The sequence below is a fragment of the Nicotiana attenuata genome, unplaced genomic scaffold, assembly GCF_001879085.1.
Source record: "Nicotiana attenuata strain UT unplaced genomic scaffold, NIATTr2, whole genome shotgun sequence".
In the NCBI taxonomy this organism is placed as follows: domain Eukaryota; kingdom Viridiplantae; phylum Streptophyta; class Magnoliopsida; order Solanales; family Solanaceae; genus Nicotiana; species Nicotiana attenuata.
The window spans coordinates 175,101-192,527 of NW_017670286.1; the positions used below are offsets into that span (position 1 = coordinate 175,101).

Sequence of the window (17,427 nt, forward strand, 5' to 3'; positions counted from 1 at the left end):
CCACTTTACTCCATTTTTCTATTTCACCTATTGCTTCTTTCTCTTCATTTATAAGTGACTGTGCCAAAGGATTCTGCTTCATCTGGTTTTGCACAATATCCAATCTCTCTCTTGCCTGATCAAGTTTCTGTTTGTAGGAAGCCATATAAGCATTAATCTCCTTAAGCTGCTCTTTTAGACTCTTTAGTTTGCACCATATCTTCTGCATAGATACTCCTTCATACTTCTTTTGCGATGTTTGCTGAACTATATTATGAAACTGTGGATGGTCCATAACATTTGTGTATAATCTGAAAGGTTTAGGATGTAGTAGTTTCTGGCTGCCACACTTTATAAGAATAGGGGAATGGTCAGATACAGATGGATTCATATAATCTGCTTCCACATGCCCATATTGTTGAATCCACTAATAATTTTCTAGTGCCCAGTCTATCTTGCTATACACTCTACTCCCAGTTCCTTGTTTATTTGTCCAAGTATAATGCCACCCTTTTGCCCTCAGGGGTAAGTTGCAGATCATCTATCATCCCTTTAAATCCCTCTACTTCAGCAACAGTAACTGGAGATCCTATTCTATCCTCTGATGATAGAACATTATTAAAATCACCACTCAATAGCCATACCTCCTGACTTGAGATATTATTCTGCCTCAGATCCCTCCATAAACTTTCCCTCTTGTGTCCATCATTCTATGCATAGACAACACTAAGTTGAGCCTTGAACTGAGTTCTATGGTCTTCAACACTACAATGGATAAATTGATCAGTCATATGACTAATTATCACTTGAATAGGATTCCTCCACAATAGCCAGATTCTACCATTTACAGCACATGAGTAATTGCAGCACACATTCCACCCAGTAGCTATTTTTTTTGTATTTTCTTTGCTTTTTGCTCCTTTACTCTAGTTTATATACATGCCATAATATCTACTTTATTTGCAGCAATAAGAGTTTTCACCTCTTTTTGCTTGTGGGCTTGATTAAGCCCCCTAGTGTTCCATGTAACAATTATCATTTGTGTATTTGAGGGTCTGGTGGTCCTGGATTAATTTGTTGACCACTGCTTCCTTCCACCTCATTTATCTCTATGTTTTTGCCCTTTCCAATCTGCTTTCTTATCTAAACATTCTTACAAATAGTCTCCTGTTGATCAGTTGACACATAAGTAATCTGTTGTGCCCTTTCCTTACTATCATTCACCTTTGCTACATTGCTTACCACTTGTGCAATTTCCTGTACTGTCATCTCATCTTCCTGGTTATCTGCATTCACTTGTGGTTGCTTGACTATCCAGGCCTGCTTCACATTTCTCCCCTGCTTCTTTCCTCTTTCCCTCTGTATTTCCTGCCCATCCCTTTCCTTTATCTCCTGTGCAGCTTCACATTTTGTGTTATACCAACAATCCATAGTATCATGTCCAAATTTTAGGCAATCATTGCAGAAGCTAGGCTTCCAGTCATACTCAATTGCTTGTATCTTTGGACCATAAGGTGTTTCTATCTCAATCTGATCTGGTAAAGGATAAGCAACATCAATTTCCACGAGTATTCTAGCATAAGAAATCTTCTCAAAGTGAGCAGTAAACTTATCAGTGTACAATGGTTTGCCAATTGCACTAGCCATCTTACTAAGAGCTTCAGTCGACCAGAATCCCACTAGCAGTCCAAGAAACCTAACCCATACAGGGATTGTACTGAGAACATCACTGTTGAATGAAAAATCAATTTCCCATAGTTTCAATACCATAGGTTTGTTCCTGTACGAGTAAGGTCCTGATTGCAGGACTTGATCTCTATCAGCTATGGTGTTAAATCGGAAAATACAATCTCCCTCTGCATGCATTAGGATCTGAGGCTTTGTAACAAAGTTCCAAACACTTATCACAAAATTCTCCATAGCTTTTTCATAGGGATTTTCTCCAATTATATAGCCTATTAAAGCAGTTTTCCAGTATTCCTCTTGAGATTGTAAGTCTTCCTCACACAATTTAACTATTTTCTTACCATCTCTATCAATTGGAGGTACATATGACACTGTTTTCCCCATTTGTGAGCTGCGATTTTCTCGAACGACATCAGCTACCGTAGGTGTTGGCTTCTCCGATCCACTCGCTTCTGAGAATTGTAAGCACCTCACTGTAGATTTCATCACCTCTTCCATTTTTACCGCTTGCAGTTGAATTTCACCTTCAGTACTACTAGCTTCATGTCCTTCCTCAATCGATTGATACTTTTGTGGAAGAAAACTACCAAAAGTTAAGGGAGGTAATTCCAATTGACCGCCATTTGCTGGAGTTATCATCTTCCCCGTCTGTGTACCAGCACCTTGCAAGGTTTTCCGACGCCGCGCCATTAATTCCGGTGACAATTGCACACTTTGCTATTGTGAGCCGAGAGAAACGGTTTTCATGCTATTGTGCGCAGAGAGTCACAAATTAAGTACTTCAACCAACTAGATTCAAATAAAGTAGAGTCAATCTTAGCTAATATTAATATCCAATAGTCAAGATACCCGATTTTGTGGTAGATGAGGTGTATATGTGACCAATGGCAGTAAATGTAGACAAGGCTAACAATATTCAATGACCCAAAAGATGGTAGGTAGCATTAAATAATAATAATCATAATAGCAATGAATGCCATTATTTAAGTAAATAAGAACATGCAAGAGTCACCCGAAAAGGGATGAGATTTGTGGATATTTCTTCTGACAATGATGAATGATTGATGAGCCTTCGAATATTCAAGTAGTTCTTGGATCAAGTGGCAAAGTTATGCGAGAATCTTAGTAAAAATGTATCTCGTGTGCTTGCAATAAAACCAGATTCTCTCTATAAAGTCAATGTGTTTTCTTACAAGTGAATATCTTCCCTCCCCTATCCTTGTGTCTCTTTCTATTTATAGGGAATATATACCTAGAATACTCTAACAGTACGGGTACAGAGAATATCCACTAGAATATTCTCCTCTGATGTCTTATCCTAAAACTAGCCGTTGTTCACTCTATTTACGGTAAGTGCTCGACCTCGACTCTGATCTTCGTTGACTCTTCGATCTCGATATTTGTTGACTCTTCGACCTTGAATGTAGTCGGAAATTAGTATTTTTTGATCACTTTCTAACCGTTTCTGCAGTCGGAAAATAGCGATTTTCTAGTAGTGTTATGGGCCTTACCCTTCACTTCTTAAGGGTTCGCTTCGATGTCGGGCATGCCTTTATCGAAGTCCTACTGGCGACACGTGACAGTCTTCGAGAGCCTCTTTAATGTTAATATGGTATGATCATATCAACGGTAATTTTTGACCCATACAATATATATTTTAAAAACTCGAATTTCTGTCTAAGTTAAATTCATTCAGCAAGAAAGGCAACAAGTCTCTCATAAACCGACATGTCTCGTAAAGGCATTCTAAAACTCAACACACAAACTTTATTTATTCTTTTGTTGAGAACTCAAAAAGATAGGAAAGAAATATGTAGAACTCAAAAAGATAGGAAAGAAATATGTTCTTTTTTCTATTTATTGCTATACCTACATAGTCCTATAAAGCACACCTACTAAAACTCTCTTCACTGAATGCTAAACAGTAAAGTCTTTAGCTGCAGCCTTTTCAATCCACAAAATCTTTCCTCACAGATTTCCTCCCCACTCCAACCTCACTTCAAAAATTCCACCAATTTCATATAGTATACTTTAATTTCAAATTTCCTTATATTTCTTTCTCGATCTATTTATGCACAGCTTATTGGCAGTGAATAATTTTTCCTTACTGAAGAAAATCGAAGTGAAAAAGTTAAGAGAAATTATGTTGGACTATGAACGGGAAACTGGCGAGGAAACCACTCAAGAAACTGACCAAAACGATGAATTTTTTGACCCTTTTGTCAACCCTCATGCCCATTTTTCTCCTATAAGAAACCACCTCGACCAACAACAACAACAAATACAAAATCTGCAATTTCCCCAATTTCAAACAACTCCAAATAACAACCATTTTAGCTCCTTGTACAACCCACACACTTACGATGAAACACATCGTACATCCATGGTTTCTTTACAACCAACCGGTTCGGCCGGGTTCAATATGGTTTTACCAAAAAGCGAACCCCAGTTTATGGGTGATATTGATTTCACTAATACTAGTAGGATTGGGTTGAATTTGGGCGGAAGAACATATTTTGCATCGTCAGAAGACGATTTCGTGAACCGGATTTTCCGACGGACTAGGGCGGTGGAGGACGGTTCAGTTAACTCGCCGAAGTGCCAAGCTGACGGCTGCAACGCTGATCTCACTCACGCGAAGCACTACCACCGACGACACAAAGTGTGTGAGTTTCACTCAAAAGCTGCCACTGTTATTGCCGCCGGTTTGACTCAGCGCTTCTGCCAACAATGCAGCAGGTTATATTGCGTTGGGAAAAAATATATATCTTTCCAACAAATAACACTATTTTATGATAATTATGTGATAAATTGAAGTTAGAATAATATTAGAGTACTAATTTACTTTATTCTTTTTATGGCAAAAAAACAGATATAATTAGAAAATTTGGACTGTTTTTGCCTTTCCATGTTTTTTTCCTTTTCCACATTACAATAATGTTGTACTGCTGTAACAATGACAATGCGACGTTCTAACTTCCACGGAGATGGGAAAGTGAGATGACAGAAATGCCCTTTGGTATGTTAACGAGCTAATGAATGGGGTTGGAGGAGTTGAAAAGTCGTACGTACATGGGACTGGGAGGGGATATATCCTAAGGGCATTTATGTCCGTAAAATTACGTTCTTTGAATCTGCTACTCCGTTGTCCTTTTTTTGCTTCTTATAGTGAAGACAGCATTTTCCGTTTTGGTTTAAGCATTAAAAGAAAGAATCATCAGCTTTAATCAAACAGAGAAAAGGACATTTAGCAAGCAGTTTTTATTAATTTCTTCTTAAATTCAATTTAATTAATAGTACCATTATTTCATAAATATTTATTCTGATAAAAAAGCTGCAATGCAGGTTCCATGTTCTGTTGGAATTCGATAACGGGAAAAGAAGTTGCCGGAAAAGATTGGCAGATCACAACCGGAGAAGGAGGAAGAATCAGCAAGTGATAAACAAGAAGCAGCCTCAACTTGACAGCCCCCTGAATTCATCATCCGACAAGCTTAATTCAAGTAACTAATTTCCATCTCCTAGGGCTTTTTCGGATTTAAATTGTTTCAATTTAGATGATGTAATTTGACTTGACACAAAGTTAAAAGAAAAAAGAAGAAGCCTTTTAAAACATGTGGTCCTAAAAGTTTAAAGGGCAAAAGAAAAAACTTCTCATTAAGTGTAATGTGGGTAAAATAAAAAACATTAAAGTTAAATTATTTCTAAATATAAAAATATGTCATTTTTTTAGAACAGAATAATAAGCAAAATGTGTCATCTAAATTGAAACGAATGGAGTAATATATATTGATAACGGAAAGAAAGAGGAGGATCGCGCTACGAAGACAGTCAACATAAAATATAGTCAACCTATGATGAATCTCACAATAAAGATATTTTTAGTTACAATGGAAAGATTACTATTGTTACCGGCCAATTAATGTTTATCATAAAGATACACTTATAACTATGTAAATATGTTTTATACTTCAAAGCATAAAACTTAAAATCTTTTTTCCTTGTGTGTGGTCGTTCCCCTTTTTTCTCTAGCTAATGGTCTATCCAAAACAACCTCTCTGTCATTTCGGGATAGGGGTAAGGTCAGCGTACGCACTATTCTATTCAAACTTCATTTGTGGGAACTCAATGAATTTGTTGTTATTATTGTTGTTGCCTTTTTGTTAAAAACTTGTACATGATAGGAAATTGAGTATTGGCGTTTTCTTGGTTTTGTTTTTGAATATATTTTGTTTTATCTTTTGGGAAAGAGTCTCCAGCTGAATCAGGAGCACATTCATCAACAGTGACAGTGGCCATATCACCACCAAGTAATTCAATGGGTTGTTTTAGGCAAAGAACATATCAGCTAGCTGCGGCTGCTGCTGATGCAACAACAACAACTTCCTCAACATCAATAAGCTCACTCTTCTTCTCAAATGGGTGACCAAATTAATCTATTTTAATTTCTTTTGAACTTCTCATAACTTCAAGCTTGCTTTAATGGCCACAACAATCTAGTATTTTAGTACTACCATGCATCTACAAAATTACATACTTCCCCCTCCCCCCTCCACCCTCACCCCCACCCCCACCCCACCAAAAAAAAGGGAAGTTTAAATATGAAATTTATGAATGATCGAAGATTAGGTTTATATATATTTTAACCTTTGCTAGCTAGTTTATTCCACCTTCATGTTACACAAAACTTTGATTTTCGCTAATCAAATTATTATAGTATAGAGAAGACTTAATCTTATTATTATATGCATGTACTTTGCCATAAGGGTTGGACATGGCAGGCAAGTGCAGGCAGGTGAATTCCCATTTTTCAAAATTTGCATCATTATATTTTTCTTTTGTCTGGTATTTCTTTCTATGGAAAAACGCAGTGAAAAAGGGTCCCTTTTTTAATACGTTTAACAGCACATTCAGAGGTTGTTCAACTTGGGATAACGTACTTACTACAACACAACATTTTTCCACGTATAAAAATTGGTAAATAAACAAATTAAAAGACAATTAAAATGGTGTATAAATTATAATAGTGAAGCTGTTCCGTGCATGGAAGTATTTTTTATCAAGCTTTTATGGGTTGAGAGACCCCCCCCCCCCCCCCTCCCCCCAATTATAAAAGGATCAAATTCCACATAAATATCTAGTATTTCATGGTCTTCTTTCATTCTCTATTTTCCCTTTCTTTATTGTTTTCCTAATAAATAATATCTTTGCTTTTATTTGGGTGTTTTATTGTCATTAAGTAGAATACTAATAATTGGACCAACTGTTGTCCATGACCATGAGTATTCTACGTATCAATTGTTTGGCTTTCTTGTCAGTGAGACATCATTCAAAGGAGTTTATGTTTTGCTGTATAAGAGGGCAGATCTAAAATTTGAATTAGGGATGTCACCAAACCCATTGATCAATATTTTATCTGTTAAATTTAAAATATAGTATTAATATTTAAACTTCTTAACATGTATATATAAAGATTACGCTAAAATTATTAGGTTCTACTGAACTATAACTTATATTCTACATCCATCACTAGAATCTAATACAATTAAGAAGGCTGCATAGAGCATGAAAAATTCTTCGACATTATATAGCTAACTTGGATTTTAATTACTATTAAAAATATCCACGAAAATTCTAATGTTGAATCCTTCTATATATTAAAATTATATGGTATTCTTAATGTTTCCACGTAAAAGTAAATTTGTTCAGTATATTTGGTGAGTTTTCACGTGCATTTTCTTAATGTTTGTCAAATTAACTGTTGTAATGCAATATAATCAACCTTGGAATGACTTTACTCCAAGAACCTTTGCAGTTAAATGATCTTCAAAATAGTAATAAACAAAAAGCAAATAATAATATTATCCCTGTCCACAACTTTAGCTAATCACCGATGCATTGAATGAACTAACTCTTATGTTCTCTAAGATCAGTATCTAGTATAGTGTGAAAATGTCTAACATTGTTTTGGCTGCCTGTCCATTTTAAATTGTCATATCGAAACTCTCCCACGATCAAGTTTTCAAATAACTAAAATGTTTTGAGAAGTTATTAGAAAATAATAATGAAAAAATGATATCTAGGAGTAGGGAATAAGGTTTTTCTCGAAAAAGATAAGTTTTTTTTTCTTCGTGTCAAAAGACATACTACTCCCTCCGGTCCAAAATAAGTGATTTTTTGGCCTTTTTTTTATGATCCAAAATAAGTGATTTTTTCAGATTTCCAGAATGAATTAATTATTTTTTTTCCTACATTGTCCTTGGAGTAAATAGTGTTGCAGTATGTGTTAGGAGTATTTATGTGAAGAGATAGTAAAAGTTAATATGGTCAATTTTATTGCTAATTAATGTTAAAAGGTGGATTTCTTAATCTGTGTGAAAACAGCTAAAAAATCACTTATTTTGGACATTTGGGAGTAGTTCATATTATTGCAAATGAAGAAGTTTCGATTAAGTGAAAGAATCCAAGAATGATTTTGCAGAACCATATATAAATAATACTCCCTATATATAAATTTGGCTTAATTAGAGAGTTGCTTCCTTTGTATAGAGTGGAATAATAAATTAATATTTGTGTTAGTTTGTCTCTTGTGTTGCATCAGAAATGAAGAAGAAGCTTCTCTAAAGATGCTACTTTCATGCTTCCTTTGAAAACCAAGCTAAAAGCCCACTTCCGAACATTCGACGAAATTTACCAATTACGTAGCTCTTTCTCTCTGCGCATTGAGGTTGCTGGTATTTGGGATTTCATCGTCATGTCCTTTTCAAATTTTATTACCCACATTTTGGCATGACTAACTTTTTTAAAATTAAATGTATGTCAGGTATAAAAACATGTATTGTGTTTCTCAAATTGTGTCATTTCTGGTAGTTTTTCGTGTGTAGTTTAAGTGATGCATTTGAAATGTGGTTAATTAGAATGTTACAAATGGAACATGACTAACATAAGGTGTTAAAATAAAAAAAATGACGCCAACTTTAAAGAGTCGCTTATGAGTTCAGCTTAGGAGTGGCAAACGGGCGGGTCGGATCAGATATAGTTCGGGCCGAAAATGGGTAATGAAAAAATAGATAAATTATCCGACCCGATCCAAATAATATGGATAAAGAACAGGTTAACGGACGGATAATATGGGTAACCATATTATCCATGACTTCTTGCATATGATCACTTTTGGGAGAATTTTTAGTGGAATCACCAATTTGAGGCTTTACAAATGTAAAAGTTAGACCCATTAGTTATCCATTGATTACCCATTTAGAAAATGGATAATATGGTTCTTATCCATATTTAATCCGTTTTTAAAAAGTTTATTAACCAACCAATTTTTTAATGAATAATATAGGTGATTAACTGTTTTCTTTTAACCATTTTGCCACCCTAATTCGACCTAAAAAATATGGATCCGTCCGAAAACTATCTGATGGATAGTCTGAATACGAGCCCATGTTATCTCACTTGCTAATGCTAGCCACCTAAGCAACCCAATACTCCTTTGAATAAAAATGGAAGGAAATAAAAAATCCAAATCAGTGATATATCTACGATCATGATGTTAACATTAGAAAGTTATACATACTTATGACTATTTATAACAAAAAAAAACAATATTTCTATTTTTTGTTTAAACAAAAGAAATTTCATTTCCAATCTAAACATTCTTGAAATATTGACCCTCTAAGGGGAAGGAGGGTCACATCTCACATTTGGGAACTTGTATCTTCTAAACCCGGCCCTCAATAGGAGGCCAATCCAGTCTTTCAATATGACTAGCCCACTTAAGGGTCCAACAAAACTCTTCACTTTAGTCTACAAAAAGCAATTTTTTCACTTTTAGCTCGCACAAAAAATTATTTACATTCGATAGCAAAAAAAGTATATAAAATTCATATATTTTTTGTATATAACATACAGAATATATATATATATATATATATATATATATATATATATATATATAAAAATCAATTATTATTTTGAGTTTGACTATATAACATCATTTTCCCAATTATATATTCCTATCTTATAGCCGAAAGTTTTGTGAAATCATAAGGAACTCTTAGGTTAACTTAACGAGTTTCTTGATCACATTCAAATGGTGAAGAAGATATATATACATTGCTCTTAATTCTATAAAAGGATGACGAGATGAACTCGATTTTTTTTTTTGCAATCATATTTCATAAAATTACATCAGTATAATTAGGTTATATAAAAATATATAGGAAAAAAAACAGGAACAAATACTTACAGCAAACAAATAATTTAATCATAACTATCAAATTAAAGGGAGGGTAATTAAATATTACTTAATTATGGAAAAACACATTTATTTTGTTTGATCCAAATATGAATAGTACATTTCATGTCCGCGTAGTGATTGTAGTGCATAGGCAGATCTCTCATCTCCCGAGACAAGAAGATGAAGATAACTCAAAACTCATGCTTAGAATCTTGACTACAAATCCCACTTTAAATTAAATAAACAAAGGAAAAACATAGTTATCATCGAATATTGCGTCGCCGTAATTGTAACCAATAGTACTATATTTTCTAAAATAAAATAATTGAAGAAAGATTGAATTAAAAAGCTTCAATAAAAGTGAATGGGTGTCACTATCATTGTTGCCCTCAAGCCTCAACAATTGCTCTCATGATGCCGTAAACACGGGACAAATATCGTCTGAATACCAACAACTTTTTTTTTTTTTAATTTCAAAGTTGACATTTTGGGCAGTGAACTCCAAGTGTGATACCAAAAGTTGATTGATGTCATTAAGTAACAAGAACCTAACATAAAATTAAAAGTTAAATTTAAGTTATATTTGACATAATATAAAACTTTTGCACTTTTCGTGAATTTTAATTTTTGATAGTAAGTTCCATATTTTTATCATGACCAACAAAAATTTATATGTATATTTTTTATATTACTCTACAAGTTAATTGTGTAGATATTTCTTACACTATCTACCCGAATAACTCAAAACTGAGATTTTTTTGTTGTATGTCAACATCCACAGCTTTCCACCACACAGTACTATGGATAAAGAGTTAAAAACACTTTTCACTGGGGTTAATATGAGCCATGTAATTATAAGAGTGGGGACCTGTTTAGTGAGTTGATGATACTAAAATGATAAAAGAGTCGGTTGAACTGAGAAAGTTACTTTTTGTATGAATGACTAGGGAAAACTACAAAAAAGTTCTACTATTACTCCATTAAAGCTCTATAAAAAGTCATTTTTGGTCAATTTCATATTCTTTGTGCTATTTAACTAGGAATAGCGCAAAGATTGTACGTGTATTGTTTCTATATGTATTCTATCACGTCGGTTTCTTTCTCCCGAATTTATATTCCTTTTTTTTCTCTGATCGATTCATTCTATAAAGCCACTTCTAGCTATGTAGTACTTACGGATAAAAAAATTATTAAAGGGAAATTAAAGCTTTAAGAAATCCTATATATTTTTCGAGTATAAGCTCTAGATCTCAGATACACATGTAAGAGGATCTTAGAAATGTATAGTACCTATCAGCTCCTACACAGAGAAATAAGAGCATCCAGAAAGGTCATGAAATGCTTCATTCCTTAAGATTTTAAAGTTGGAAGCTCATATTCTTTCATATTTTCTATTCAAACAGTTTGATCTTGGAAAATGTATTCCATGGACATTACTAAAAGGTAGCCCGCTACACGAAGCATCTCATTTTTACGTAGCCTATTCTGATGCAAGCATTAATAGTCAATTTCGCGGCTCGAATCTATAATCTATAAGTCATACGAAGACAATTTTACCGTTACTCAAAGGCTCCTAATGCATGGACATTACTGCATGTGTATAACCCCATTCTCACAATTTGAACGTGTATAACCCTATTCCGCCTAATCACGCCTGTTTGTCAACATCGATGTACTTAGTGTAACATTGATTAAATTATTCAAATTTTCGCATATTAGGTTTCTCTTCGAGAAAAAAAAAATCGAGAAAACGTACAAAAAGACACGTATTTGCCAAACTAAATGGAACAACAAACGAAATGCATTGCTTAAAAAGAGAAAAGATACCACGTTAGTACACAACGTTGCATGGATCGATGGGAAAAGAATTGTCTGCGCATTGAAAGAAAGCTAAATCAGAATAATTTCGTTTACTGTTACTTGTATAAGTAAAGAGTACGTTTTCTTGTTTAAATAATAATTAAGAATATGATACCAACGGAAGAAGCAACTAGAATATTGCATGCTAACAAAGGCGGATTCAGGATTTTAACAAAGGCGGATTCAGGATTTAAATCCTATGAGTTCAAGTTTTAAGATTTTTAGCATTAAACTCATTATATTTTTAAAGTTATGGATTCATATCTATTTTTTTCGCAATTTTAATGAATTTTTACATATAATTTTTACTCCGCATCGAAAGTTATGGATTCAATTGGACCCGCCGACGGAACATTGCATCCGCCAGGGGCGGATCCAGCCTATTGAATGTGGGTTCCCGTGAACACAGTAGCTTTTGCATATACCCTGTATATGTATTAAAAAATTCATTAAATATCCATAAATAACTGATTGTGAACCCAGTTACTTATTGTATATTTACTAAGGTCGTTATAGGAACCCATAAACTTTAAATCATGGTTTCGCCTCTGACATCCGCCCCTGCATGCTAATCGGTGTTGATGCTACTTCATCTTGAAAGAGTTGCTTTCAAACCAAAAGTTATGATTTGTGAAGCCAAGCAAGCCCACCATGTGGCTTCTTGTTTCGATAGTTTACAAACCAAGAAAAGTGAAAAGACATGCACTTGGACACACACAACTACTAGTACTATCTTATCATATAAACATATAAACCTTCTTTTATATCTATAGATGATCTATTGAGTTACGTACTTTTCTTATCATGAAAATAGGTTCAAAACGTGAGTCTTGTTCCCTCTTGGGACTTGTGATTTTAAGTTAAAGCTACAACATTATATATATATAAAAGGATAATACAATAATAAATTTAAATAAAATCCTACACAAACATAAGATTTGATAGGAAGAGGACTAAATACTTACACTGGTACGGTAATCCGTGGTAATAGGTAACAAAATCGGATTATGCACCTTCAATTTGACTCAATCACCACATTACAAGAAAAATGAGAAGAAAAAAAGGGAAAATTAAGAAGTTTGGGAGTGATTTTGTTCGTTCGAAGTAATGTCCCATGGCTTGATTAACACTTCAATCTTTCACTTCGAGGGAGCTTTTTGCTGACACAACAAGTAGACAAAAGATGAACAGTTGACAAAGCTTTATCACTTATTCGAGACCGAAACTTAATTAGCAGATAATCTTGATTAGCTAGGAGATAAACGTCACTTTAATTCATACCAATCTTCTTAAATTCCCAAAGCAATTCCACTGGATTACGATGTAGTATAATACACCCTCCGTTCTACACCATTTTACCTTTGACACACCCATTAAGGAAATACAAACTCCTAAAGAAAATAGATGTATTCACTAAATTAACCTTAATTATATTACCTTGACATATTGAAAAATGTAAATAAGAGCAAATTTTGGAAAAATAAAAATAATTCCTTCTTGATTATGTAAATGGACACTTATTTTGAACCAAAATAAAAAGATTAAATAGTTATTTATTGTAAATGAATACTTTATTTGGACCAAAATAAAAAGATTAAATAGTCACTTATCGTGGATAGGCGGATTACAATTCAATAAGTTATTGACTTTTCTAGGGAATTTAAAATATACTACTCCCTCCGGTCCAAAATAAGTGATTTTTTGGCCTTTTTTTTGTGGTCCAAAATAAGTGATTTTTCCAGATTTCAAGAATGAATTAATTATTTTTTTCCTACATTGCCCTTGGAGTAAATAGTGTTGGAGTATGTGTTAGGAGTGTTTATGTGAAGAGATAGTAAAGGTTAATATGGTCAATTTCATAGCTAATTAATGTTAAAAGATAAATTTCTTAATCTGTGTGAAAACAGGTAAAAAATCACCTATTTTGGACCGGAGGGAATACGTTTCCTAAATTTATTTCCAATAAATAATAAAGAGAGGGGGAAGAAAGGTCTCAATAAATATACCTTCAATGAACCTGGAAAAAGTTACCAGCTTTAGGTACTATGAATTGTTATGCAATAAGGAATTAAAGGCGCATTCAATTCTCCTTAAGAGACTCAACTATGCAAGCAATAGAGTGTACAAGTGGAAGTGCAACTTTACCCCCACCCCTAACCCTATACCCACTACTCCCTACCCCAAATAAGTTGTGAATTGACATAGACAAAATGTCCAGCCCCTACGATAGAAACCCTACTATATCAAGAAAGTATTAATCCCTACTGTGACGGTTAGGTTTTTGTGGACTTAGTAAAACTTAGTACTATTTTCTACTCGAACTTTGTATATACATGTAAAATTTAGAAGTAAAATCGCATTAAATGATATATATACATATGGTCTAGATCCTAAATCCAGAATCACTAAGATTAATCTCTTCTGTTGAAGAAAAAAAAAGTGGTAATATTATTTCTTGCATGAACTTCCTTATAATGACGATAGGGAATTAATTAAGTATGAAGAAAAGATATTACGCAAAAGGAAAAGACAAGAAAGATATATGATATATAAGAGAAGGCATATGGAAAAACCCATATTATCGCATGATTATCATCTACTACTAATTTGTACATATCGTTGTGTTTTAACAAACTTATTTAGCTAGGACATATAGGGCAGAAAACTCTCTACCGGTCAAAAAAGAGAAAAATAAATTAAACACATACAATTATCCATAATATTAACATGATTAACCACCTGAGAATTAAGCTTCTCTCTTTCCTTTCCTTTAATGAATTTCTTCAACACATGACATCCTTAAGAAGCTTGTACCTACGAGTGGATGTACGAGGAGACGGTGCTCCGCCGTGAGTATTATTCTTTGGCTTTTGATCATGACTTCCTTCTTCCCTATGATCATGCTGTTGTTTAATTTTATCACCTGGATATTCTGATCTGCTGCTTATGCCTACTCCTGAATTACTACTCGCCGCTAATTTCTTAGATGAATTTCCACGCCTCGAGCTGCTTTTTTCCTCACTTTGACACCAGTCACATACCTCAACTGCCTCTGATAATTCACTGTAGTAATTGCTACAATACCTGTATATATAGTAATATTTCACATATATTAAAACAAATGTTTTAAAAAACAGTATTTAATTTGCAAGTGCACGGAATAACACAATTAAGTACTAATCATGATATACTAACATCAAGAAGGTACTACTAAAATTTTAATATTTTTCACTAATATATAAATTTCTGAGAGGACAAGAAGATTTCTGAATAACAATATAGTATCTAACATAAAGGTGAAGTAATTAACATAACAAGGCCTAATCATCATTATATGATCACAAACTAAAATTTCTGAATTATCAAGTATTGAAAGTCTGGGTAGGATATATATGTGTTCCCTCAAATAGCGCATGGTGGCGGTGGACTAATGTCATGTTTGGTTTGCCACAAACAAGAAAAAGGCAAAACAAAAAGAATACGGACAGAAAATCAGTCAAAAAGACTTTAAAAGCAAACCAATCTGTGGTCTAAAGTTTCCCAAGAAAGTTAATGCCAACAAAAGAAAAAAAAAAAAAAAAAGTTAATTTCAACGATGTGTAAAGCAATTCTAATTAAGAAAATCATCATCAACATGATGTATGTGTGAGTGTATGTGGGTGTGTGTGTGTGTGTGTAGGGGGTGGGGGTGGCGGAGCATACGAGTGCTGGTAGCGGTGGTGGCACTTGCAGCAGCGGAAGAGCTTTTCCGGGAAGCCAACGTCGCCGCACATGGAGCAAACTTTCTTAAGATCCACCATTTTCTCTCTGTACTTTATCAACTTTTAGTATTTTTTTTCTGTGTTTTGGGGACAAAAGAGCAACTGCAGAGAAACAACTAAAAGCCTAAAAAACCAAAACAAAACGTTTTGAGTCGGTGTTTGCGCGTCATATCTCATTTATATATAGAGAGAAAGAGAGTGACATGGTTATATAAAATAATGGACTACTTTATTTTGTTATTTGATTTATTGGATATTCAGAATAAAAATTAATGAATATATATTATTAATGTGAGAGGGATATATATATACAGGTAGACCACAGGTTGCTTGCAGTCGTTTTCAGTTAAAGGGATAGACGATGTGATCCTTAAAACTCCCTATGCCTCAAATTACCTTTATGTCCTATGCTTTAAACTAGAATTACAGAGGTTTGGTTGAGGTAAAAATTTTATTTACACTCTATGTTTAAGAAAGTTATACTATTAATTTTGCAGTTACTTTGACAAATTCTCTTTCATTTGGTTAATGTTTTTTTCCCCCTTTTTTCATCTAAATAGTTTATCCAATTTTTAACATTTCTTTTATATATTTTGTCATTTTCTGTCTGGTAGCTTTTCAGAAATTAAGGATTTGGTTTACTCCTTTTGTTTCAACTCTTTCAAGGAGCGTGAGAAACAATTCATGCCAAAAAGGAAGAAATTTCTAACGGGAGTTATATTTTCACTTTTTCTTTTTTTGGGTTGAATTTCTTCAACAATAACTAACGTTTCTTACCCTTAATAATACGCACAAAGTGGTCATCCAAATGTCTTGTCCAGTTTTGGTAATATCATCTACTAGGAGTACTATTTTTATGGTAGAGGATAATGTCAATATCTATTCATTAATGGCAAAAGTATTAAAAAATTTAACTGCTTAATAGAAAAAAATAATATAGAACACGTGATGATTAATTATAACATGAATGATTATTTTATCTCGATGACAATTACTTGATAATTATTAGTTTATTAGTTACTCCTTTTTTATTAAAAGGAAGTATGCGATTCAGTATTCGAATGACAAAAAATCTACTTAAAATTTATTGCTTTCGGACCTTGTCCGTTTTTATAATAAGAAAAACTTTCAATAGCTAAAACTCCATTAAATTTATATCTTGAATGCATAAATAAATAATACACAAGTTCTCATTTCATATAATATTTGTTGATTGTTCTACTTTATATTATAGTAGCTTGTGTGTGAGTTGCAATAGTACGATTATATATATTGTAATCCCCACGGCCAAGTTACTTCATTTATTAAAGAAGTATCTTACTTTACACAGAAATATATTTAAAAGGACGCATTTAGAAGCAATAACATAGACGAGGGCTTTTAATATACTTTAATTGCCACATGAAAAGCAACATTTACTTGTTTGGTTTCCTGAAGTAATGTGATTAACTTAGTCAGAACTAATTATATTGTTTGTATCTAATGTGCGAATAAAGTATCACATTATCGTAGGTGAGAACGGAACATATAAGATGTAGGGATTTGAATTCAAAATAAATAATATCTATTATGTTAAAAGTATCTTTGGACTGATTGAATCCAATAATTTCTTTATCTTTTTAACGCGGTACATGAAAATATATAAATGCAACTTGTAAAATATCACTCACTTATTCGGTGTAATAGGTCTAATCCTTATCTAAACCATCAAATCAATGAATATCCTTTTCTGATTAGTAATTATATGCAAGATTTCTTACCTTATCCGCTAATAAATCAAATGACTGTCCATACAAGAAAACCATCTATGGAAACAATATATACATGTATACGGTAGAAACCGTGCTCGTCTACGACGTGGTAGATCGGACTCAAAATATGAGGTACTAAATATCGACC

The 17,427-nt window shown here is 33.4% G+C and overlaps 2 protein-coding genes across 3 annotated transcripts; one reads left to right on the forward strand and one right to left on the reverse strand.

Annotated features, from left to right (window-relative positions):
- The first annotated feature begins 3,393 nt into the window (after positions 1-3,393).
- Positions 3,394-6,178, forward strand: LOC109237250 (squamosa promoter-binding-like protein 8). Of its 2 annotated transcripts, none has more exons than XM_019403535.1 (3): positions 3,394-4,404; positions 5,011-5,168; positions 5,925-6,178. In XM_019403535.1, the coding sequence occupies exons 1-3, from the start codon at positions 3,737-3,739 to the stop codon at positions 6,089-6,091; spliced, it is 993 nt and encodes a 330-aa protein (XP_019259080.1). In that variant the 5' UTR covers positions 3,394-3,736; the 3' UTR covers positions 6,092-6,178. The 2 variants fall into 2 exon arrangements, with proteins under 2 accessions (XP_019259080.1, XP_019259079.1); XM_019403534.1 differs by having other exon boundaries at positions 3,396-4,404; positions 5,916-6,178.
- An 8,113-nt stretch (positions 6,179-14,291) lies between these two features.
- LOC109237251 lies at positions 14,292-15,753 on the reverse strand. Its single transcript, XM_019403536.1, has 2 exons — positions 15,470-15,753; positions 14,292-14,851 (listed from the first exon to the last, which is right to left on the reverse strand). Exons 1-2 carry the CDS (start codon positions 15,565-15,567, stop codon positions 14,551-14,553), a joined length of 399 nt encoding a protein of 132 aa, XP_019259081.1. The 5' UTR covers positions 15,568-15,753; the 3' UTR covers positions 14,292-14,550.
- Positions 15,754-17,427: the final 1,674 nt, after the last annotated feature.

What these genes read in the sequence shown, in the direction of transcription:
- LOC109237250 (XM_019403534.1), top strand. Translation starts at nt 3,737, where the DNA reads ATGCACAGCTTATTGGCAGTGAATAATTTTTCCTTACTGAAGAAAATC. An exon ending in TTCTGCCAACAATGCAGCAG is followed by an intron (nt 4,405 to 5,010) that starts GTTATATTGCGT and finishes GCTGCAATGCAG; the next exon opens with GTTCCATGTTCTGTTGGAAT. An exon ending in ATCCGACAAGCTTAATTCAA is followed by an intron (nt 5,169 to 5,915) that starts GTAACTAATTTC and finishes CTTTTGGGAAAG; the next exon opens with AGTCTCCAGCTGAATCAGGA.
- LOC109237251 (XM_019403536.1), bottom strand. Translation starts at nt 15,567, where the DNA reads ATGGTGGATCTTAAGAAAGTTTGCTCCATGTGCGGCGACGTTGGCTTC. An exon ending in CACCACCGCTACCAGCACTC is followed by an intron (nt 14,852 to 15,469) that starts GTATGCTCCGCC and finishes CTATATATACAG; the next exon opens with GTATTGTAGCAATTACTACA.